Here is a 21,007-nt window from a genome sequence, read left to right on the forward strand (position 1 = left end):
AGGATGAGCCATGAGGAGCCATCAGGCTGTGGGCACCTGAAGACCTAGACAGGGCAGAGGGCCTGCATCGGGGGTTCCAGCCTCTTCATTGCTAGTAGCCATCTGAGCCACCTTGAGCCCCAGTTTCCCACCTGTGCGATGCAAGTGTCAGTCTTGACCTGCAACCTCTATGAGTGTGAGTCTTTAAGACTCCAAGCTTAGAACTGAAAGAGGGAGAAGATAACTTACATGTTCCTCTTTCCTTCCCTTGATTCCCACAGGTCACATGACAAATCCCTGCAAAGTTAGAATAGGCTGAAGGGAGGACCCTCAGGATTTTTGAGGTCACTTAGGGGACTGGTTCCCACCCCTGTCTCTGCTTTGGAATCACCTGGGAACATCATTTAAAATAAATATGCCCAGGCTCTGATGCAGACCTAGTTATCAAACTCCTGAGAGGGGGCCCGGTTATGTGTATTTTGGACAAGCTTCCTGAGTGACTGTGACACGCAAGCAAATCAGGAGTGGGGTCCTCTCAGCAGAGACACGGGGGAGCCTAGGAGGAGACACTGAGCCTCATCTCCAGACCTGAGCTGACACAAAAGGTCTCCAGACCTTTTGTCCCTCAAGAGCTTTGGATTCTGGAGGCCTTAGGCAACTAGTATCTGAGACCCAGGATTTGTTTCCACATCCCAGTTTGGCGTAAGGGGAGTCCAGGTCCAGAAGAGGCTTGGCCTGGAGCTTGGTGGTTGGGTTGTTGAGACCCAGGCAGCTGTGCGTAAGGCCCCAGAACTCCAGGCTGGAGAGGACTGTCCCTGCCGGGTCAGCTGCTGCTGGTGGCCCTGACCTTGTCCCGACACTGGCTGGCAAGGGACCACAGAGAATGACCCCGAGGCCCATCCTCCTTCCAACCCTCCCCTGTTGTTCGTTCCTCTGCTCCCTGCCGTTTTCACGCTGTGTCTTTTCCTGTCCCATCTCTTCTCCTTGTTTTTCCAGAAAAGAAAGTCCAGTTCCAGCGTTCAGTTAATGGTGAGTGTCTGCCGTCTCCCAAACGCCGGTAAATCCTGGGCCTCGAACCCTCGCTCCTGCCTCTCTCCTGCAGGCTGCAATGGGAACCCGGGGCGGGGAGAGGGGGCTCAGGGCGTGCTTGGTACGTGTGCCTCGTGTGACAATATGTGTGTTGTGTGTGCGTGTTGTTGGCGTGTTTCTGTTGACACCTCCAACTCCATGGCCCAGGCCAGCAGCCTGACAGTAGACCTGGGAACTCCCTTGGAAGCAAAGGTTGATTTGAACCCCATCCCACATCCAGCCCATGGCTTCTCGCTTCTCCCCACCCTGGCTCTGGAACTCAGCTCAGGGCTTGGTTTGTGCCAGTTGTGGCCGCTGGGGGGCTTGGTCTGGCCAAAGCCGTGGAGGCCCTTGTTGAGCTTCTGCGAGGCAGCCCAGGGCCTGCCGGTGGCAGAGGAGCCGCCAGCCCCTGCCTCTGTCTAGGGGTTCCTGTGGTGGCGTGGCCCACGCCCCTCTTCTTCTGACTCCATTGCTGTCTCCCTCAGTTGTGTGGTTTTTCTCCCCTTGAAAAGCCCAGGCTCTCTCCCACTGGGCCTCCCCATCTCTCTCTTCCTCCCCTGCCAGTGTGTGTACTCCTTCCCCATCCTGTGGCCACCATGTGCCTCTCTGCCCCCCACACCCCCTCTCTGCTCCCTCCAGCAGACAGGGCTCAGGACAGCCCCCCACACCGCCCCACCCAGCCCTCCCAGAAAGGCCAGGGCTCTCCGTGCATCCACCCCTTCCTTCTCACCCCGCTCCCCTCCACCAGCCGCCTGCTGAGTTGGGCCCGTGCCCTCCTTAGGCTCGGAAGGCTGACGGGATTTTTCAGTGCAGCACCTGGACGGCAGAGCCGATGAGGCTTACGGAAACGGGGCCGCAGCATCGGGCAGCTGGGGCAGCCTCCCGCTGACCCCTCCTCTTTCTGCTCAGCAAGTGGGCCTCACCACCTCCCGTATTCTTTTTGGCAGGAATCTTCAGAGAGCACCAATACCACCATTGAGGATGAAGACACCAAAGGTAGGAGGGGCCTTGCCTTCAGCATCAGGTCTCCCAGGCCTCCTGGTGGGCCCCCTTCACTGACAGTCTCCTGCCTGGAGGGGCCCCTAGGCCAACTCTGTGTCCTGTTTCTCTACAGAAAGCCTAACTTTGCTCCCTATAGGCTGGGGACATTGTGGGGCAGCATTTCCCCATATGGTGTGTCTGGCCTACTAGTGGTACCTGGATGGACTTTTCTTACGGCAGCAGTTATGTGTTGACTTTAACATGTATTAAATTAATTCAATGTGAAAAAATTAACATAGTCAAGTCATAAATGTAGTAGTATACATTTTCCTTTGGGAGTGTTTTTGAAATTTTTAAAAAAGATGAGTTGATTTTAAAAACTCGAAGTAAAGGAAGGGAAAGCAGAAATGTAGAAAGTTCAACAAACTGGAATATGGGAAACACTGCCTAAGACCAACCCAAGGACTTCAATGGTGGTTCAGTGGTTAGGACTCTGCACTTCCAATGCAGGGGGCACAGGTTCGATCTCTGGTTGGGGAAGTTCTGCATACCACTCAGCATGGCCAGAAAAAAAAAAAAAAAAAGACCAACCTAAAATGCAGGGGCTGCTGTAGCCAGTGACTAATAGTGTTCACCAGCACTCAGATGCAAGGGGGAGCAAGACCCCAGATAGATGTGATTTGACAGTAAGAGAGGAAATAATAGAACGGCAACAGGAATAATAATGGCTGTCTTTTATGGGGCACTTGCTGTGGGCGAGACATGTTTCAACTTCTTGATATTCACCTGAGCTTTACAACAAGCCTAGGAAGAAGGTACTGTGATTAACCCCATTCAACAGCCCAGAACCTGAGGGGTTGAGTAAATTTGCCCAAAGTCCCAGAGCTCATAAAGGGTACAGTTAGGATATGAACCCAAGCAGTGTACCTCAGGGCCTGGCCTGTAACCTTGGCTGGGGAGGCCTTGCCGGGTGGCAAGTGTGCTTGGAGCTTAGAGGAGGGAGGGTGGGGTGCTGACATCTGCACCAAGTCCTTGGATGAGTCGGTGATGTCCTGCTGTTCTGCCTGTACCCAGCCCTCCTTATTGCCCCAGGACAGGGAGACCCGGCAAGGCTGGGGGTTCTCACACTCAGGCGTGTATCCGAGATGCCTGGGCAGTCTCTGGGACCTAGAAAACCAGCACCGACCTGGAGAGACCACAGTGGTGCCAGTCGAGATATTTTCAGGAGTTTAGACGACTTGCTTCTAAAAGAATACAGTCATGAGGAAAAGAGCATTTTCTTATGTAATACATATTCTGTGCCACTGCCATTCAGGCTGAGTTAAGACAGTTTTGACACACCAAACCCTGTGAAGCTGCCTCCTGCCTCTACCAGGATGTTTGGAAGAGTAGGCCCACCCTGTGTGTATCCCTCTCTGGTCATTCCCAGCTGGGAGTGGGGTCGGGTGGGGGGTGGTCACTCCATCACCATTGCTTGGTGCCAGAGCAAATCAAGTTTCTACCATGGCATTCGGGACAGCCTTCAAAATACGTTATCTTGAAAAATTCTTTGGGATCAGGCCAGCGTTCTCAGCCCCTCAAGTATGATTTATAACCATATTCCTGGCCCTGCTCTTGTGGATTCCGATTCTATAGGTTTGTGGGGGGGCAAGAGAGGGTGTTTCTGAGACATTCGCTGTATTTGAGGCTCCCTGTCCCAGTGGTAAGAGTTAGGTGCTGGGTGTTTTGAGGAGACTGGTTGTGGCCTCATAATCCTGGTCTCAGAGCAGACAGGGTCTGTGGAGGCAAACAAGCTCTGTAATTGTTCACTGGCGTCTATTTGCTGGGTGACTTTAGGCAACTTACTGAACCTTTCTGAGCCTCCGTTTCCTTAACTATAAAGAGATGATGATAACAGCGCCAAGCTCAGAGGACTGCTGTGCAGATGAAACAAGAGGCTGTGTCTAAAGTGCTTACCCAGTGCTTGGAGTATGGTCACTGTGTAATAAATCTTAATTTCTTTTCTTTCAAACTGGAGCTCATGGTTGAATGACTGGAAGCCATACGGCATTTTCCTGGAGAGTCAGTTTTACTCAAAGATTATTTTAAGATAAATATTTATATGTTAAACCGACAGAGAAATGTTTGAAATAGAACGTAAAGTTTGTATGCGCTATTAATGCAATGTGCCATGTGCAGACCCATTAAAGACATTTTCCACCTGGAGTAACGGCTCTGGGTTGTATCCCCAAGGTCTGACATTTACAATCATTATCTTCTGCTTTAGCGATATCAGGATGGGAACATTTGTGAAGTCTTGAATTTTAGTTCATTTATGTCCCTTTTAAAGAGAGGAGGAATAAGTTGCCCTGGTGATCCAGTGGTTAAGACTCCGCACTTCCACTGCAGGGGGCATAGGTTTGATCTCTGGTCGGGGAACTAAGATCTCACATGCCTATAGCATGGCCAAAAATAAATAAATAAAATAAAAAGAGGGAGGCTGAAGCCCAGAGAAGAGAAAGGGCATGTCAGTGTTATTAATGGTAAGACTTGGAGCCCATTTCCTGCCTCAGTTTCCATACATGTAAAGGGCCATGTCTGCTGGAAGAGATGCTGGCCCAACCAGGAGCTTCTCCCGCTGTTTGGCAAGAGAGAGAGCCCTGTGCCTCCCCCAGGTTCTTCAGGCCTCAGAGAAAATTTCCAGAGAACCATTTTCTGGTGTTAATTTGTTAAGTCTTCTTACTAAGTGAGAATAGCAGCTGGTAGGGTGGATTCTGACCTAACATTAAAGTTAATTAGAAATGTCATCCTCCAGGGAACATTTCCCCCTGAGCAAAGAAGGGGACATGAATATTTCAGAGCCCCTCAGGCTGATACACAGGCCTCTCACCCTCTGAGCTGCACAGGACTCTGCTAGGCTTCCTCCCCACCACCCTCCTCCTGGTCAGCCTCTTGAAAACTCCGTTTCTTTTCCAAAGAGCTGCCTCCGAATCTGGGCAGAGACATTCTGGGAAATTTTAGCCAGGAATGCTGATCTCATATCAGCCGCCATGCGCTGTGTGACCTTGAGAGAGTGTCTTAACCTCTCTGGGGCTTCAGCTTTCCCAGCTATGAGGGAACACTCTTGGTTGTCTGGGTGAATGCCTAGAAGATTAAAAATGCTACTGAGCACCTGCTGGTTGAATCTTTCATAGAGCAGTGGATCTGCTGAGGGCATGGGAGGGGCTCAGAACAAGAGTGAATTTCTCCAGATCTAAGGAGCATCAGAGTCCCAGATCTTTGGTCCCAGAGAGTGAAGCGAGGGAGATTCCCGGCTGCCAGGCTTTAACCATTGGCAAACTTGGTGTCCTACGTGGGTGAAGGCCAAGTTAGGCACTGTCTTGGGCTGCATTAATAGAGGTATAGTGTCCAGAATTGGGGAGGGGATAAAGAGTGCTACCCTAGGCCTGAGATTCTGCAATATTCAAGCTACATCAAGGACTGTGTGCTCACACTCACAGAAGCATCTAATAGCTTAAGTACCCCAGAAGAGTAGATAGCCAGCTTGAGTGAGATCCTGCAAACCACATGCTGGAGGCTTTCAGCCCTGAGAAGAAAAGGCTGGCAGGTGAAGGCATAAAGTCTGGGATATCAGGTACACAGTGCAGGGCCCCAGAAACTAAGGGGCTTTTAGGGGAAGATTTTAACGTAAAAGAAGGATGTGGGTGCAAATGGAAGACACTCTCCAGCAGTGTGGTGGCCTCCTAGGCAGGCTACAAGCCCCAAAGCTTCAACCAAAACTGAAGCATCACATATCAGGCTGCTGGGAAGCGTCCCGGCCTGGCTACAGGCTGTCCTCAGGGGGAACTTCCAATTCAGAGCTTTCCACTGAGGATAATCACAGCTTTCAGTTATGGAGCGCCGGGCACTGCTCTCAACGCTTTTACATAACGCATCATTATTTACATAAATGACTTGATATAAAGGGCTTGGAACAGTAGCTGGTTCTGAGTGAGGACCATATGTGTGTTAGTTATTTTCGTTGATATATTCTTAACTCAACCCTCAGAACCACCCTATGAGGTAAGTACTATTAGTAGCTCCATTATACATACGGGAAACTGAGGCAGGGGGAAATAGCTTGCCCAAGGGCACATAGTTACTGAGTAGTAGAGCTGGGGTCTGGCTCCAGAATCCGTGCCCTTGACCACTTGGCTAGTCTTTCTGACGCGCTGGGGAGAAGCAGCCCACAGGAGACAGGGTGTTAAGCAGAAGCTCATGGAATGTCAAGCGGGAAGGGCACGTAAAGCTGTGCAGACAAGGCAAGGGGGGTGGCTTGGGCCCCAGAGCCTGCCAGAAGCCTGTGAATTTGCCCTGCGTGGTCACCATGATTCCACATGGGAGCGGCTGGAATGAGGTGTCTCCTGAGAGAGGTGCGTTTCTCTCCATCCTCGGTCTCTAGCTTGACCAGGAGACTTGGTTGTTGGGCTCCAAGGGACAGAGGCCACTAGGCAACTTGTGCAATTCCAGGGAACAAGGCAAAGACAGCAGCCCCAGACCCTGATTTGGTTTATCCACTCATTCATTTATGCTGCCTGTCTCAGTGCCAGGCAAGACAGGGTCACCCGGCAGAGCTCCTGGTCTAAGACACTCATTCCCAGTCCTGGTGATTCTTAGAGGAGCCAGGAGATAAAGACTGTGTCGCTCACTGTGGTGGCTGACACTGGAGATGGTAACTTCCAAGATGGTTATGTCTACTGAGCACTCACCATGTGCCAAGAGCTGTGCTGGGCATCGGGCCCTGCCCTGAGGGGCACGTAGTAGGGCGGAGATGGTGATGATGGCTTTGTTGCTGCACAGACACCAGAGCAGATGATTTCACCTGTTGCCTCCAGTGTGGCTGGAGCTCATTTCTGAATGGGGAGTGAGCAGCAGAGGAAGCTGTGCTGGGAGGCTTCAAGCTCTGAGGCTTGAGCACTGGCACACTCCCTCACTCTGCAAGGAATGTCTGCAGAGCCAGGCCTGCTCCAGGGGCCAGTGAGACTTTGCAGTGCTCATATTAAATATTTGAGTTGGGGAAGAGACAGCCCATGGACCCAACGTGACAGGGAATGTGTTGGAGCTCCCAGGTTCTGGGAAAGGCCCTGCACTGGAAGCCAGACTGCACACCCGGGATGTTCTGTGTCCTTGGGCAGGCCGCACCTCTTACCAGGTTTCTGTTTGCCCAATAGCTGGATAAGGAGGTTGAGTCTGCGGTCGCCAAGGTTCTTGCAGCTTGGGTGCTCTGTGATTCTGTGTCCTCTGGGCCTGAGGCAAGCTCCCTGTGTGAGGTGGGCCAGGGTGGCCCCTGCAGTTGGTAAGGAGAGGGGCAGGCCGGGTCGAGGGCTCTAACAGGAGCAGCCTCCTTCCCATGCTCCCGGCCTGAGAGACGGGCAGTATGTGCCCATCTCACCTGAGGCTGCTCTGGCCAGCCAGCTTGCTGACCAGGTTTGAGGCCAAGCTTGAGCCTGGGGAAGAAGGAAAGGAGGACCCAGGGAACTGAGTGAGGCTTCTAGTAGGAGCCCTGCTGGGAACCAGGACATGTGACTCCAGTTCCTTCATTGCTGAGGCTTGGTCTCCTCATGTATCACATAGGAGGAAACTGGCCTTGCCTCCCCCAACCCCCAGGCTGTGAGGAGCAGATACAATAGTGCATGTGGGAGGATATAGGAAGTGGGACCTATGGTGTGTACCTACTATGTGCCAGGCTCTGGTCCAAGTGCCTCAGGCACATCATCTCATCCCGTAGTCATAACAACTCTGGGATGAGGGCATATGGTCTCCATATGATGGATGGGAAAACAACCTGTGGCCCACGGCTGCGCAGCGGATAACGACCCAGGCTGGGATTCAGATGAAGGCTATCTGATACTGAAGCCTGGGTTCTTTGCACCGCTTGTTCAGCACTGGATGTATAAGAGGTGACAGCATCCCCATTTTACAGATGGGAAAGCTGGGGCACAGAACGTCACACACCTACTAAGAAAACTGATATCTACTCCTCTACCAGAAAGACAGCAGCTGTTTGTGGTGTTTCCGAGGCAGACAGGGGAGGCCAGGTGTCAGTAACTGGGATTCATTATGCCTGGAAAGTTCTGGAAAGCTCAGTGCCTGATTCTTGTAGGTATGCAAATAGCATAAAAACTCACCCAGACCCAAGGGATAAATATGCCCTAAGCCCTTCCTTAGTGGCCTCAGTTTGGACTACAGGGGAACCTCTGGTGTTTGGCTGCTGGTGGTGATCATCACAGGTAACCTTGCTTGGATTCAGGTGGCAAAACAAGGTGATGGAGAAGGTGTATTTTGGAGTCAAGACTTGTGTTCAAATCAGACCGAGAGCCAGAACCATGCTTGCTCTCTGGAAGCAGAGGCTGCCAACTAAGACACAGGCTCTGCCCTTTGTAGTCGAGGGGACTTTCACACACTTCCACCTTTCTGGGTCTCAGTTTCTTCTGCCACGAAACGGGCGTGATGACACCCAGGGACAGCGTGAGGACAACTGAGAATGTGAGGCCCTCGGGACAGGGGCTGGTGCGTGGTGAGGGCTCAGGACACGGTGGCTGGCGCCACATCTCCATCACGATCACTATTATCTCTCTGTGTCCCCTCCTGCCTTACAGTGCGGAAACAAGAAATCATAAAAGTGACAGAGCAGCTGATTGAAGCCATAAGCAATGGAGATTTTGAGTCCTACACGTGAGTTGGCTGGGTGCATCCTGCATGTCCTGCCTGAATCAGGGGGCGCTGATGGCTAACGTTGGGGGTTCTTTATCTCTGACCCTCATTCACTCACACTGCATGTGCCATGAATCAGGCTGAACTCATTCAGTCTGGTGTGCCTTCAGACTTTATGCTCTCATTAAGCTTTTTGCTCACAGTACTTGTCTATATCTCAGTCCTGCTCCTCTTCCTGCTCCTATCTTGTTGTCTAGGAAGAATTCCAACAAAACTCTTTTCCTTCCCCAAGGAAAGAGGGGGTGGTTTCCACTGCAACACGGGCCTCCTCAGGAGATAAGCTGGGAAGGAGGGGAGGGAGGCAGGCCCTTCCTCAGTCCGACCATGTGGGCCTGGGCTACACTGGACTTCCTCTGACCTCAGATGGGCAGGAGCAGGCAGGAAACCAAACTTCAGTGAGCAAGCGGGAGAAAAAGAACCGCAAAAAGCAATTCTGAGCCATCCAGGGATAAGGCAGAGTGCACAAAAATGGCATGATAGGAAACAAGTGGTATGAGACATTCCCTACACACCTGGGCCAGCCTTGGAGAAGCGACCAGTGTACAAAGACTGGGCTGGAGCGCCCCCTGGTGGCCATCTTCAGCCTTGCTGGTCTAGGCCAGGAGCGGACTTCAGTGGGCCCCCAGAAGAGCCAGGATTCTGGGCTGAGGCCTCAACGTCTTGGCCAGGGCTGACAAGGCCCGGGTCTGAAGACCCAACCTATGCTTTTTGGTGGACAAAAGCTGCCAACTAAGGGCAGAACGACCCTTGCCTGTTGGGTGAAGTAGGAATGACCTGGGTGGGCTTTGCTTCTTGGGCAGCCTGATCCTGGTTACTGCTATATGCCCAGGAGTTGAAGTTTGTTTCTCAAAGGCTGGGCAGGCCAGGTGCATCCTGATCGTGGGAGGGTTTCAGCAGCAGCGGGTGACAAAGCCCCAGCAATCTGCTGATTATTTCTGGAGAAACAAGGACCTTGGAAGGTGCAGGTGTGAGACGGAGGCCGCATGTACGCGTGAGTGTGATGTACCCATGCACACGTAACGTGCACGTTTGTGACTGCGTGCATAAGGGGTGTGCATGGGTGTGTGTGCATGTGTGCCCCTGAGGGTTGCATAAAAACATGGAAATGCTCTCTTGAACAGATTTTGCATCTGGCCCTGGAAAGAATTAAGTCAGTGATGAGAGAGCCTGAGAGCGGCTCTGGGGACACAGCTAGGGAGGGAGGGAAGGAGAGGTGTCTTCCTGTTGACCCCAACCCCCCCCAAGTCTTCCACCTCTGCGATATCACTTCCTCTGTAGCCTAGGTTTTGACCCCTTGCTATGACCTCTGGGGCCTGTGGTGCTGCGTCTGACCCTATGTCACCCTGGATAAGCCCCTTCGTCTCACTGAGCCTGTTTCCCTACATGTACAATGGAACTGGAGCAGATGGTTTCTGAGTCCCTTCAGAGGCCCAGAGACCTCCTGCAGAGGGGTTCCTCGAAGAGAGCGAGGTGGTGCTTAGTCTTCCAGATGGTCAGGCCTCTGGATCTGGAAGGATCCTGGGAATCCCACATGATTTGAGAACAACCCCGCTGGCCGATCCGTCAGGAGAATCTGAGGTTCTGAGTGGAGAAGTGAGTTGTCTGGAGTCACACAGACAGAGCCGTTAGGGCAGAACAAGGGCAGGGTGCCCTGCACTCACCACAGCTCCAGCTCATACGAGGCTGGGCCCTCCGCCATTGTCTTCAGTCCCTCCCCAGGTTGGGATCTTTGTTTGTCCTGGGGTACTTCCTGTCCCTGGCTTCACTGTCATTGCCACAGGGGTCCCCGTTGTGTCATAGAAGATCTCAGAGACCTAGGGATGGGGGAGACAGTTTTTTCCTTCCTCCATCTGGCTATTAGGGTCTCCCAGAATGCAGACCTGAGTGGGAGCACTGAGCTAAAAATACACAGCAGAGGGGCTGCTCAGTCACGCCCCGGCTCCTTCCTCCCAGGCGCCAGTTCTTGGGCTGCTACCTTCCTCATCTCACAGAAGAGGGAGCTACGGCTCCCAGAGGACGCTGCTGCCCACAATAGGACACCTCCGTTTAATGCAGCAAAACGCACCCCTCCAGGGCCACACCTGCTGGTTAACAGAAGCCAGTTCAAAGTGAAGGAAAAGGTCCTCCTGCCCAAGGAAGACAGATTAGGAAAGCCCCCTCTGGACAGATCTGCTGCCTGAGGTGGGGGGTGTGATGTAATTTGGAGAGTTGTGTACAGGCTGAGTTATCCCCGCTGGCATCTTGGTATGGCCCTCTTGCTCAGAGACGTAAAGCCACTGCTGGGGGGCAGGGGGGCATGGTGGTCTCATGACGTGTAAGTGGCAGAGCCATGGTTTGGACCCAGGCTTCCCAGTAGCACCTGCCAGTCAGCAGCGTCCACACTGTCCCTGTCCCAGCCCTGTCCCCTCCACAGCCTCATTGATCCTATGAGGTGGGTGCAGTCACTTTTGATTTCACAGTCTCACCTTCCCAGGGTCCAGGCCCCTGGAATTAGAGGGGGCATCTGAGAGGCCACCCCAGCCCATCTTTCCTCTGACTTCCTCCCCCCAGGAAAATGTGTGACCCTGGGATGACGGCCTTCGAACCCGAGGCCCTGGGGAACCTGGTCGAGGGCCTGGACTTCCATCGATTCTATTTTGAAAACCGTGAGCAATCCCTTCCCTCTGGGCTGCCTGTTGTCTGCTCTGTTCAGTGTCCTGCCAGATGGCACAGCAGGGTGACGGGCAGGGCTCCCGGGGCAGCTCCGGAGCCAGTGAAGAGGAAGGGCCCGTGTGGACAGGGCTTGGTACTGCCTTGGTTCTCTGTCCTAAGCCTGGTCCGTCCAACCGCTGTGGCTGAGGATGGGGACCTTGGATCAGTGTGACAAGCCCTCCCAGCCCTTGCCTGCCCAATGACCCTGGGAGAGCCTGGGGAAGACCTTTATTCCCTTTCTACAGATAAGGGAGCCCCCCAGGGGCACACCCCCAAGTTAGTCACCTGACCAGCTGGTTGCAAACTGGCATGTAGGTTGCTGTCCTGCAGGTGCCCCAATGAGTGGGCATGGAAATGCACTCTTGGGGGAGAAAAGGGGACCAAGCTCACACTGCTGTGCCTGCCTGTCTGTCTAGGTCTCTGTCCGCATGTCTGTCCTTCCCGGGCCTCTCTTTGCAGGAGAGACCCTGGCAGCTTTGTACCCCGGGGCTGTCAGGGGGCTGAGGCTGGGCCTGACCTAGGGCGCTTTCTGCCTGCATCTGTCTCGCCTTGGCCAGGAGTCAGACAGGGATAAACCAACGCACTCGCAGGTTAGGCTCATGCAGCTTAGGACCCGGAGGGAGGCCCTGAGAAGAGGCACGGCCAAGGTCCCCCAGAGGGGAGGCACTGTGGCAACACTCTGGGATTCCCTGTGCTTGTGGGCACCCATTGAAACAGCGCTGGTTCACACCGTGGGCAAGTTGGTCCCTTTCTAAATTCTCTTTCAACACATCTGGCTCTGCCAAGAGGAAAGGCTCAGTGTAATGTCAGTCTCTCTACTGACTTTCTAACTCACCTCTTTATCAAAAAGAGAGCGGTCTCAGGCCCAGGTGCCTTGCAGGAAAGAGCGTGGAGCTAGGATTATATAATTTGATTTCATTTCCATTGGGCTTATTAAAAGTGTATTCTGTAAGACTGGTTATTCATTAATGATTGTTTTAGAAAGTCATCTTAAAATAAATGTATCTACATTAATAAAGTGAATCGATTTAAGGAAATATTTCATAAAGTAAGTATGTGCACATGCTAAGTCGCTTCAGTCGTGTCCGACTCTTTGCGACCCCATGGACTGAAGCCCACCAGGCCCCTCTGTTTACGGGATTCTCCAGGCAAGAATACTAGAGTGGGGTGCCATAAAGTAAGTATAGGTAGATGGTAAAAATAAAGGTAGTACTTAAGCAACTGAAGTTGGCTCTAGTCCAACTCTTCATTGTACAGAGGGGAAACTGAGGTCCAGAGAGAGGAAGCAACTTGTCCAAAGGACCCAGAATGTTGGTGACAGAACCTGGTCCCGACTGCCTCCAGTGCCTCCTCCCTTCCCCGTGCTATCTCCTCACCTGGGCACCAGAGCTGGGTGCTCCTCTCCTGTCTGCACACAGACTGATGGAATCTTGCAGAGTACAAGGGCTTAAGAGCATCCCCAAAAAGCTGTGAAGAAGGAAAGAAGGAAGTTACATTTTCTTTGACAAATCAAACTCTGCTTTTCCAAGGCTAGCAACAGAGGTAGAGTGTGAAGAGAGGTGGCTGGACCCCACAGTCAGTCCCTCTCACCCTGGAGCTCCCTAGCTGATCACCAGGGGCACCTCTCTACTGGTCTGTCCTCTGGGGGGTGCTGGTTCCCCACAATGAACACCACAATCCCCACAGAGCAGAGATCAGGCTGAGCTGGCTTTTAAGACTCAGGGATGCAAAAGGAGGAGGAGACACGGAAGGCTGTGTAAGCCCTTGGCCTAAACTCTGGCAGTGAGTCCCATCATAACACTGGCTCCCTGGACTCTGGGCTTAAACACCTGATCACATTAAAGGATTGAAAAGAGCAAGACACAAGGTAACTGCCTGCCCTGGTGCAAGTCTCACCCTCCTGCCTGCTTTTTCCTGCTGGAGGACCTGGCCCTTTCTCCCATGCTATCCATGAGGGTAGATGTTGGGAGCCTAGGATCCATTCAAGAGATGCCACGTTAGGGTGACCATTGCTTTACAAATGACTCTCAGGACCCCAGCCCTGGCAGACAGCAGTAAGGCCCAGTGCCCTCAACAGTGCTAAATTCTATCCCTTTGGGGATTGTTCTAGATTGTCCTAATTCAGTCCCACCTGGAGACTGACTTCTTTAGGTTCTACTGCATTTCTTTCAGAGACTGGCCCAGCTTTGGACAAGTCCTATTGCTTCTCTGGACCTCAGTTTCCAGATCTGCTAAATGGATGCATTGAACTAAACAGTGTTGAGAGCCTCCAGCCCCGAATGCTGTTGAGGATGCTCACAGAGGCCTTGCATTTTGTGGGAGGGCCAAAAGGTGACCTCTGATCTCTGAGGTTGCTCCAAAGCTGATGGTGGAAAAGCTCTTCACTCTTGCTATACAAGAGCCGAGAATTGTAAAAGCCTCTTAGTCTACATATCTAAGACTCAGTGATTTGGGGTCATTTATCCAAAACCTGGGTATAATGTGAGAATAATATTTAGGTGCAGATACTATTGGGTGCTTTCTGAAGTTGTGAAAAACAATTTTTTTTTTTACATTTTTCAGGAAATCAGTGGCTCACAAACCTGGCTGGGCATCAGAATCAAAGGATGGGGGAGGGGAGGGAGCTTTTTTTTAATATGACAGATTCCTGAACTGGCATCTCCAAGGGCGGGGCTGGGCAATCTATATTTTGAATGAGCTCTCCTGTGGGATTTGGGCACGCTTGGGCTGCACTGAGGGAAGGTGTGAGGGTTCCGCTGAAGCCCAAGGTCCTAGTGACCCCTGTCCAGCCCCTCCCGAGGTGACTGTCTTCGTGTGTTTCGTTTTCTATCTTGCCGAGAAAAATTGAGAGTTTCGAGAACCAAGACGGTGATGATGATGATGGTAATAATTGTGAGTCACATGTTACAGGGAGAGGGCTGGTTTTGTCAGTTCTATCATGATTGTAAGAGCTGTGCCTCTCCCCCTAACTCTGGAAAGCTCCACGACCACATCCCATGGCCACCAGTACCATCCCTACAATGCCAAGATTCTACAATTTTAATGTTCTTCAAGTTTCCATAATTCTATACGTTGAGAATAGAGGTGGCGAATGAGGTGCCCCTAAGGCGTATCTGACTACACATGTTTCATATAGTCTGCATGATGTTTTAAATTTGAAAGCAATAATTAAAACTGAGGCACTGACATAGAAATCCAGATTTCTAGATTCTCTTGAAAAGTGAGGTGTGGCAACATGAGTCCCACTTACATAGCAAACGCCAAGGAAGCTGCGCACAGGGCGCCTCCTCAGAAGGGACATGGCGCACTTGTCACCACTCACCACTCCCTGTTGTCCCCTCACCCCTCACCATAGTCATCAGCATCTCGTACCCAGTTCAGCCCCCTCGTTTGTGTACTCTCCTGTCCTCTCTGGGGATCTGGGTTGAGACTCTGGTCTAAGCTCACCTGACACTACATTCACCTGTATGTCTAAGATACCGTGATTCTCAAATTCCATTCCCCTGCGTTTGAAGAATTCACCTTGTCGTGAAGTCCACTGTACCTCCGCTGGGGTCTGATCTAGTCATCTATGAGCTGTGCCCTGACTCCCAGGTAGCTGAGCCCTGTCTCAGAGACCCGCTGCTCTGGAAATGAGGCAGGCAGAGGTGCTCTGCTGAGGCGGTTGCTGAGAAGCGGGGAAGGGAAGGAAGTGAGAGGAGGCCCCCAGGTGCAACTCCTCCGCCCCTCCCGTCCCCGCCTGCAGTGTGGTCTCGGAACAGCAAGCCTGTGCACACCACCATCCTGAACCCCCACATCCACCTGATGGGTGACGAGTCGGCCTGCATCGCCTACATCCGCATCACGCAGTACCTGGACGCCAGCGGCATCCCCCGCACGGCCCAGTCGGAAGAGACCCGCGTCTGGCACCGCCGGGATGGCAAATGGCAGATCGTCCACTTCCACAGATCTGGGGCGCCTTCCGTCCTGCCGCAGTAAGAGCCCCTCCTTCCGATGATCTAAAAGAACAGGGTGGTGTCGGTCTGGAGGTGGTACACGTTGGACGGGCCCTGGGCCAGGGGTGGGAAGACCACTGGGAGAACAGGCCTGTGGGTCCCAGGGGGTGGGGGGAGGAGCCGCGGGTGGGACCCACCGGAGGCAACTTGAACTCCATCCAAGGAGGTGGGCATGGTGCCTGAGAAGCACCCATGTTACCCACCGCATCAACCGTGTCTTGCAGCTGAAGGACCAGGCGGGAGGCGCTGTACTGCAAAGATCCACTCTTTGTCCATGGAATGTGGCTGCTGGTTCTCCCACTTGGATTTTGCTGGAATTCTCCCAACCACATCATCCCACCACCACCACTCTCACCGACACCTTCATACCTGTGTCAAGAAAACCTGTCCGTTCGTAAAAGCCATCACAACTTCAGAGCAGATGGCCACATCTCCCCACCTGCACCTGTCACTCTTGCTCTCTGTCCCCTGCCAGGGTGGGGCTTCCTCAGGCCCAGGTGCCCTGGGTGCTGGCTCCGAGGACCCCCCTCCCGGGGGAGGTCTTGCCTTGGCCAGAGGCCACGGTCCCAGCTGTGTGTTCACCCAGGGGCTGGGGAGGAGGGGCAGAGCCGGGAGGAACATGGCATCCGCCAGAACCCCCTCCCTGATCTCCCCTCGTCTGGGGTCCTTGGGGAAGGGCAGAACAGCCAGCCCCCTGCACCAACCTCCCCCGTGGGAGAGGGCAAAGGAGGAGCGAGATGTCAGGAGCCTGCTGCCTCAGACCGCCGTCCTAACTCCTCTCCCACCCTGTCCTGCCCTCTTGTTCTCGACCCTCCTCCCTTGGTGTGGGGGGCTCGATCCTCTCAGGGTGCCCCCACTTCTTCCTTTCTTCCTTCTGCCGATGTTTACTTCCAATATGAGCTGCCCATTCCACCCATCCATCCGGCCTGGAGAATTCCAGCTTCATCATATCCGAAGGGGAGAATCGGATTGCTTTTTGAGGGCAAAAGAAAACAACCGTTAGGTATCGCTTCTACTTGGACCGCATGCCTTTTTATAGCCAAACTTCTGTGTGTTTCGTAAGTGGATTTCGCGTTAATGGATATTTATGTAATAACTAGACCTCTCAAATTATTGTGAGAAGGTTTGGGTTGGGAAGGGAGGTGGGAAGAGGGGTGAGGGGTAGGTTTTTTTTTTTTTTTCCTGTTCTAGGTCTTTTTTTTTTTTTGTCATCTCTGAGATGGACTTTGTCACTTGTGGGTTATCTGGGGCTGAGGTGGACTCAGCCTGACAGGGAAGGATCTCTGACATCTCAGTCCCCAGGTTCCCTTGGGGACTGGAGAAGCATCGGATGTTAGTGCTGATGAAGAAATAGCAAATCTGGGCAGAGAGAGTGGGGGAGGTTGTCAGGCTGGCAGTATCTGGACTTTATCTTGCTTGCCTCCCAAACTGAGATCCTTCCTACCATGCTGCCCAGGATTTCATTACATCTGTGCACCACCCTCAGCGCCCCCCATCCATCTCTGGGGGGTTCACGAGCATGTGTCTTCATGCGGGTCCAAAAAGAACACTGGGAGTTCTCTTCTTCACACCTCCTCCTGCGGCTGTGGTTTGCATCTCTCCTTTCCTTTCTCTTTCCCTCTTCCCTTGGGATTGACTCTGATGTGGAATGCCTTGGCACATCCACCTGGATCTACTGTCTGCACTGTTTTCTTTGCATGACTTTATATGCAGTAAGTATGTTGAAACAAAAAAAAAAAAAAGAAAAGAAGAAGTAACACTCAGCAAAACCAATCTACATGTTTTGGACAAAAAAAGAAATAGAGGTTGTATTCTCAGTGTCCGACTCGGAATTATGTTGCTGCCTCTCTGTGCTTTTGGCCTCTGTGTGGCCGTGTTTTGCCAGCATGAGATACTGTCCCCTCTGGAGGATTTAAGGGGAGGAAGAGCCACATCTCCAAAGATTTGGAGGAATCTCTGATCCCTCCAAACCTCTGGGGTATCCTGGGTGTTGAGTGGAGCAGGACTGATGGGATGTGACCCAGTATTTCCTGAGTGTTCCCTGATCATGAGCTGTCTGCTGGGCCCATTGTCTTGCACTCTTGCCCCCGGGACAGGTAAGGCAGGCTGGGCAGGGGCCGCAGGCCAGGAGAGAGGCTACCCAGCCCTCCTGGTCTCCAAACTGGTTGATCACTGGCCTCTCTTCTTGGCAGAGACCCTGCTGCCGAGGCCCAGGGCAGGCACTTGGTCTGTCCCAGGTCCAGAGGGCTTCCCAGTAAGGCCCAGTGATCCCAGTGTCCCAGCAGCATAACTGCCTGCCTCCCTTGCGAGCTGCCAGCTCCCACAGCTGTCCCCAAGCCAAAGGTGAGGGATTGCTGCCATTACCAAGGCAAAGTCTGGTCCTTTCTTCAGCCTCAGTTTCCCCCTCTGTTAAAAGGATTAAATACTGCTGCCCAGCCTATGTTACAGGGCTGATGGGGGGACAGACAGAACACTGGGGTGAAGACAGCACTGAATACACCCATGAGAATCGACAGGGTGAGTCACTGGCTGGATTCCTGTTCTTTTCTGGGCCGGCCAGTCCCCCTTCTCTCCCCCAACTGCCCCTCAACCCCCTCTTTGTGCCTGTCCTCTGCTTATCAGTGGAGGACTGCGGGGGAAAGAGCCACGTTTTGGGGGTTATTAGGATTTCATTCCCAGCTCTGACCAGACTTGCTGTGTGACCTTGGGAAAGTCCTTTCCCTGCTCACCCCTTGGTTCCCCACCAGAGGGAGCTGAGCTGGAGGACACCAGCGTCCTGCCTTTTGTCTGCTGACACACCTCCTGTCCACTGTGCCCCTCTCTGGATGCCAGAGAAGTGGAGGTTGGTCCCTGCCCCACGCTGAGATGGCTGCACTGCAAAGGCCACGCCTGCGAGTGTGCAGCCAGCTGGTGTGGCCCACAGGGCACGGCGTGATCCTGAGACAGCAGGCAGGCAGACTGGCAGACCAAGTGGCCCAGAACCCAATACCACCAGACAGTCAAACATCCTGTAGATGCAAAAAAATCCAGACCTAAGACAAGTCCTAGGCTCCAGCATGCAAACACATTCACGGGAAAGCATTCTCCCGTGTGTGCACCCAGCAAGCGCTGATCCTGACCCCTGGCCTCCAGTCTCCCTTCAAGAGGAGACCCTTTAGGGGATGTATTTGCCAGACTCCCCGTGCTGGTATCTTTGTTACTATTTGTTTGGGGGTTTGTTTCAGTTCTTTTTTAAAATATGTGGCTGTGAACTTGAATGACCACTGCTCAAACTTTCTGCTATTGTGGGGTTGGGGGGAAGAAGGGGTGTCTGTTTTATTCTTGGTGTTTTCAGTGCAATAAATAGCTACCAACTTCTGTGCACTTGCTGTCTCTCTGTCTGGGTCAAGCAGAGCACTGGGGGAGTATGTCTGTTTCCTGTTCTAGTTCCTCTCTGTTGCAAAATAAAGACCCAGGTCTTTATTCTGATTGGACTAACTTGGTCACAAGCTCAAGGTTGAGCCAATCACTGTGGGATTATGCCTGGACCTGTGTGTCCTAGCCTTAGAGCCAGGGATGGGGCTGGGGTGCCCTTAACAAGAGCAATGCGTTGCCACCAATGGCCAACAGAAAGTCTCCCTTAGGGACCTGGGGCAAGGCTCTTCTCCTCCAGGCCTTGGTTTCCCTGTACAGTGAAGAAGTTGTTCCAGAAGTCCCTTCCTACCCAATATTTTTCCTCTGCCCAACCTCACAGACAAGGCCCCAAGCCCCAGAGGCCTTGAGAGGGGGAGGGAGAGGAAGGGTCTCTTTACCCACAGACTATATATGAACCTAGGGTCTAGGGCAGAGGCCTTGGGGCTGGAGAAAGGAATGGAGGAAAGGCTCCACTGGGGGAAGGGAGGCCACTACCACATTAGAGGCTAGTTGGTTCCCAAGTTGGTTAGGCTGACCCAGGGTGGTGATGTAGAGGTTTTGGCCCCCTCAGGCCATGACAGGGTGACCAACCATTCATTGCTGACATGAATTTTCAGTACAAAACCCAACAGTCTCATGCAAAACAGATGAGTTGCTCACTGTAAGTCATGCCCCCACCTAAGAGATGTAACTTGGAAAAAAAACAAACAAACACAATGTTTGAGAGTTGCAAGGTAAGTTTTATTTGGCAGCAAAATGAAGACAATATCCAAGGAGACAACATTTCAGATAGCTCTGAGAAACTGCTCCAAAGTAGTAGGGGGGAAATCAGTAAATACGTGATTCTGGTGAAGGGGGAGTGCATGCAATCAAGCACATATGTTTTGCAGGCTTCTGCTAGTCACGAGGAACACTTGTCACCATGAAGGATTTTGGTGCTTTTCTAGACAAGAGGAGATACAAGAATCCGGCTCATAAAATCAGCACCTAAAAATATCTAACAATCTGAAGACCTGTTCTGCCAGTTTTTCCCAGAGCGCAAAGTTCCTAATTTCTGCTCTCCACCCTAAACTCCTTTCAAGGAGTATTAAAAATCAGCAGCTGCAGCAGCACATGATTTAATCCTTGTAGAGCTAGATCGCAAGTGCCGACGGCAAGTGCCCATTTGTATTTGATGAAGGCCTGATTCCACAGGGCCAGGGGCGGGGTTGGGGGGGGTGACTTCTAGAGCCAACCGTCCTCTTCAGACCATGCTCTGGGTGCCTGGGCTTCAGAATTCCCGCACCAGCTGCTTTCTGGGTCTATCCCAGCTGCTGGCATGTGAGATGGCCAGAGGGCATTTCTACAGGGCATATGTGAGGAGCTTGGCAGTAAAGCTGAAAATGGCAAGGAGGTGTGAAGCAGAGGGATCCAGGCCCTTCACTTGCACTCTTGTCTTGGAGCCTGGCACGTCAGCGCCAGGACGGCTTGCACCTGAGCCTTCAGGTGCCCTGGATCTCCCTCCTGGCCTGCAGAAAGGACTTGAGAACTTGAGCTGCCATTGCAGACACTCGCCGGCAGGTGGCAGCACAGGAGCAGATTACAGGAGGTCCAGAGTTGCGTGAGTCTATGAAGCTCTGGGAGCTCCAGGTAAACCTCGAGGTATCCTTTACCTCACAGTGCCAGCTCCACTTGAAGCGCTATTATTATCTACAAGAACATGATCTTTTACAGTTCACAGGGTGCTTTCACACCTCTTGCCCTAGTTGGAACAGTCCTATTTTGAAGATGAAGAAAACAAGACTCAGAGGCAAAGAGGCTTCTTGCAAGACAGAAAGTCAGGACTAACACAAGCAGAGCTCCAGGGCCCTGGTCTGTGTTTCCCGTGGAATTCTCAAGAACCTACCACCCCCACCCTCCCCGCCCCGCCCCTTCTCTTTAACCGTTATCCACTCCAGCTGGTGCCTCATCTCTTAGTTGTTTACATCTGTAGTCTCCACCTCCTCACTGCCCGTTTACTCCAGAACTCACTGCAGAGGACTGGATTTCTTTTTATTCCTTGCTCAGCGCATAGCAACATTTCTCCTCCCTTGAGGACACCCCTGCTGTACTTTCTCGGGGAAGCCCCACCTCCTTCCCAGCATGCACTGCGTTAGGTCCCGCCACAGGCACCTCAGTTTCTATCCACT

At 52.6% G+C, this 21,007-nt stretch overlaps 1 protein-coding gene and 1 long non-coding RNA gene across 4 annotated transcripts in view; both read left to right on the forward strand.

Moving 5' to 3' along the window:
• CAMK2A (calcium/calmodulin dependent protein kinase II alpha) overlaps window positions 1-18,809 on the forward strand; it is a 64,675-nt gene extending 45,866 nt beyond the window's left edge. The window contains exons 14-19 of one of the 3 annotated variants that reach the window (XM_025292420.3): window positions 976-1,008; window positions 1,995-2,043; window positions 8,646-8,721; window positions 11,311-11,405; window positions 15,197-15,425; window positions 15,671-18,809. In XM_025292420.3, the coding sequence (XP_025148205.2) occupies window positions 976-1,008; window positions 1,995-2,043; window positions 8,646-8,721; window positions 11,311-11,405; window positions 15,197-15,425; window positions 15,671-15,674 (486 nt within the window). In that variant the 3' untranslated portion in view covers window positions 15,675-18,809. Of the gene's footprint in view, window positions 1-975; window positions 1,009-1,994; window positions 2,044-8,645; window positions 8,722-11,310; window positions 11,406-15,196; window positions 15,430-15,670 lie in introns of those variants that run through there. The other 2 variants (XM_025292421.3, XM_025292422.3) reach the window with 2 other exon arrangements.
• A 636-nt stretch (window positions 18,810-19,445) lies between these two features.
• On the forward strand, window positions 19,446-21,001 carry LOC123335040. The gene is made up of 2 exons (XR_006553300.2): window positions 19,446-20,468; window positions 20,553-21,001. It is a non-coding gene; the product is annotated as an uncharacterized LOC123335040 (long non-coding RNA).
• Window positions 21,002-21,007: the final 6 nt, after the last annotated feature.

The sequence above is a fragment of the Bubalus bubalis genome, chromosome 9 (genome assembly GCF_019923935.1).
Source record: "Bubalus bubalis isolate 160015118507 breed Murrah chromosome 9, NDDB_SH_1, whole genome shotgun sequence".
Taxonomy (NCBI): domain Eukaryota; kingdom Metazoa; phylum Chordata; class Mammalia; order Artiodactyla; family Bovidae; genus Bubalus; species Bubalus bubalis.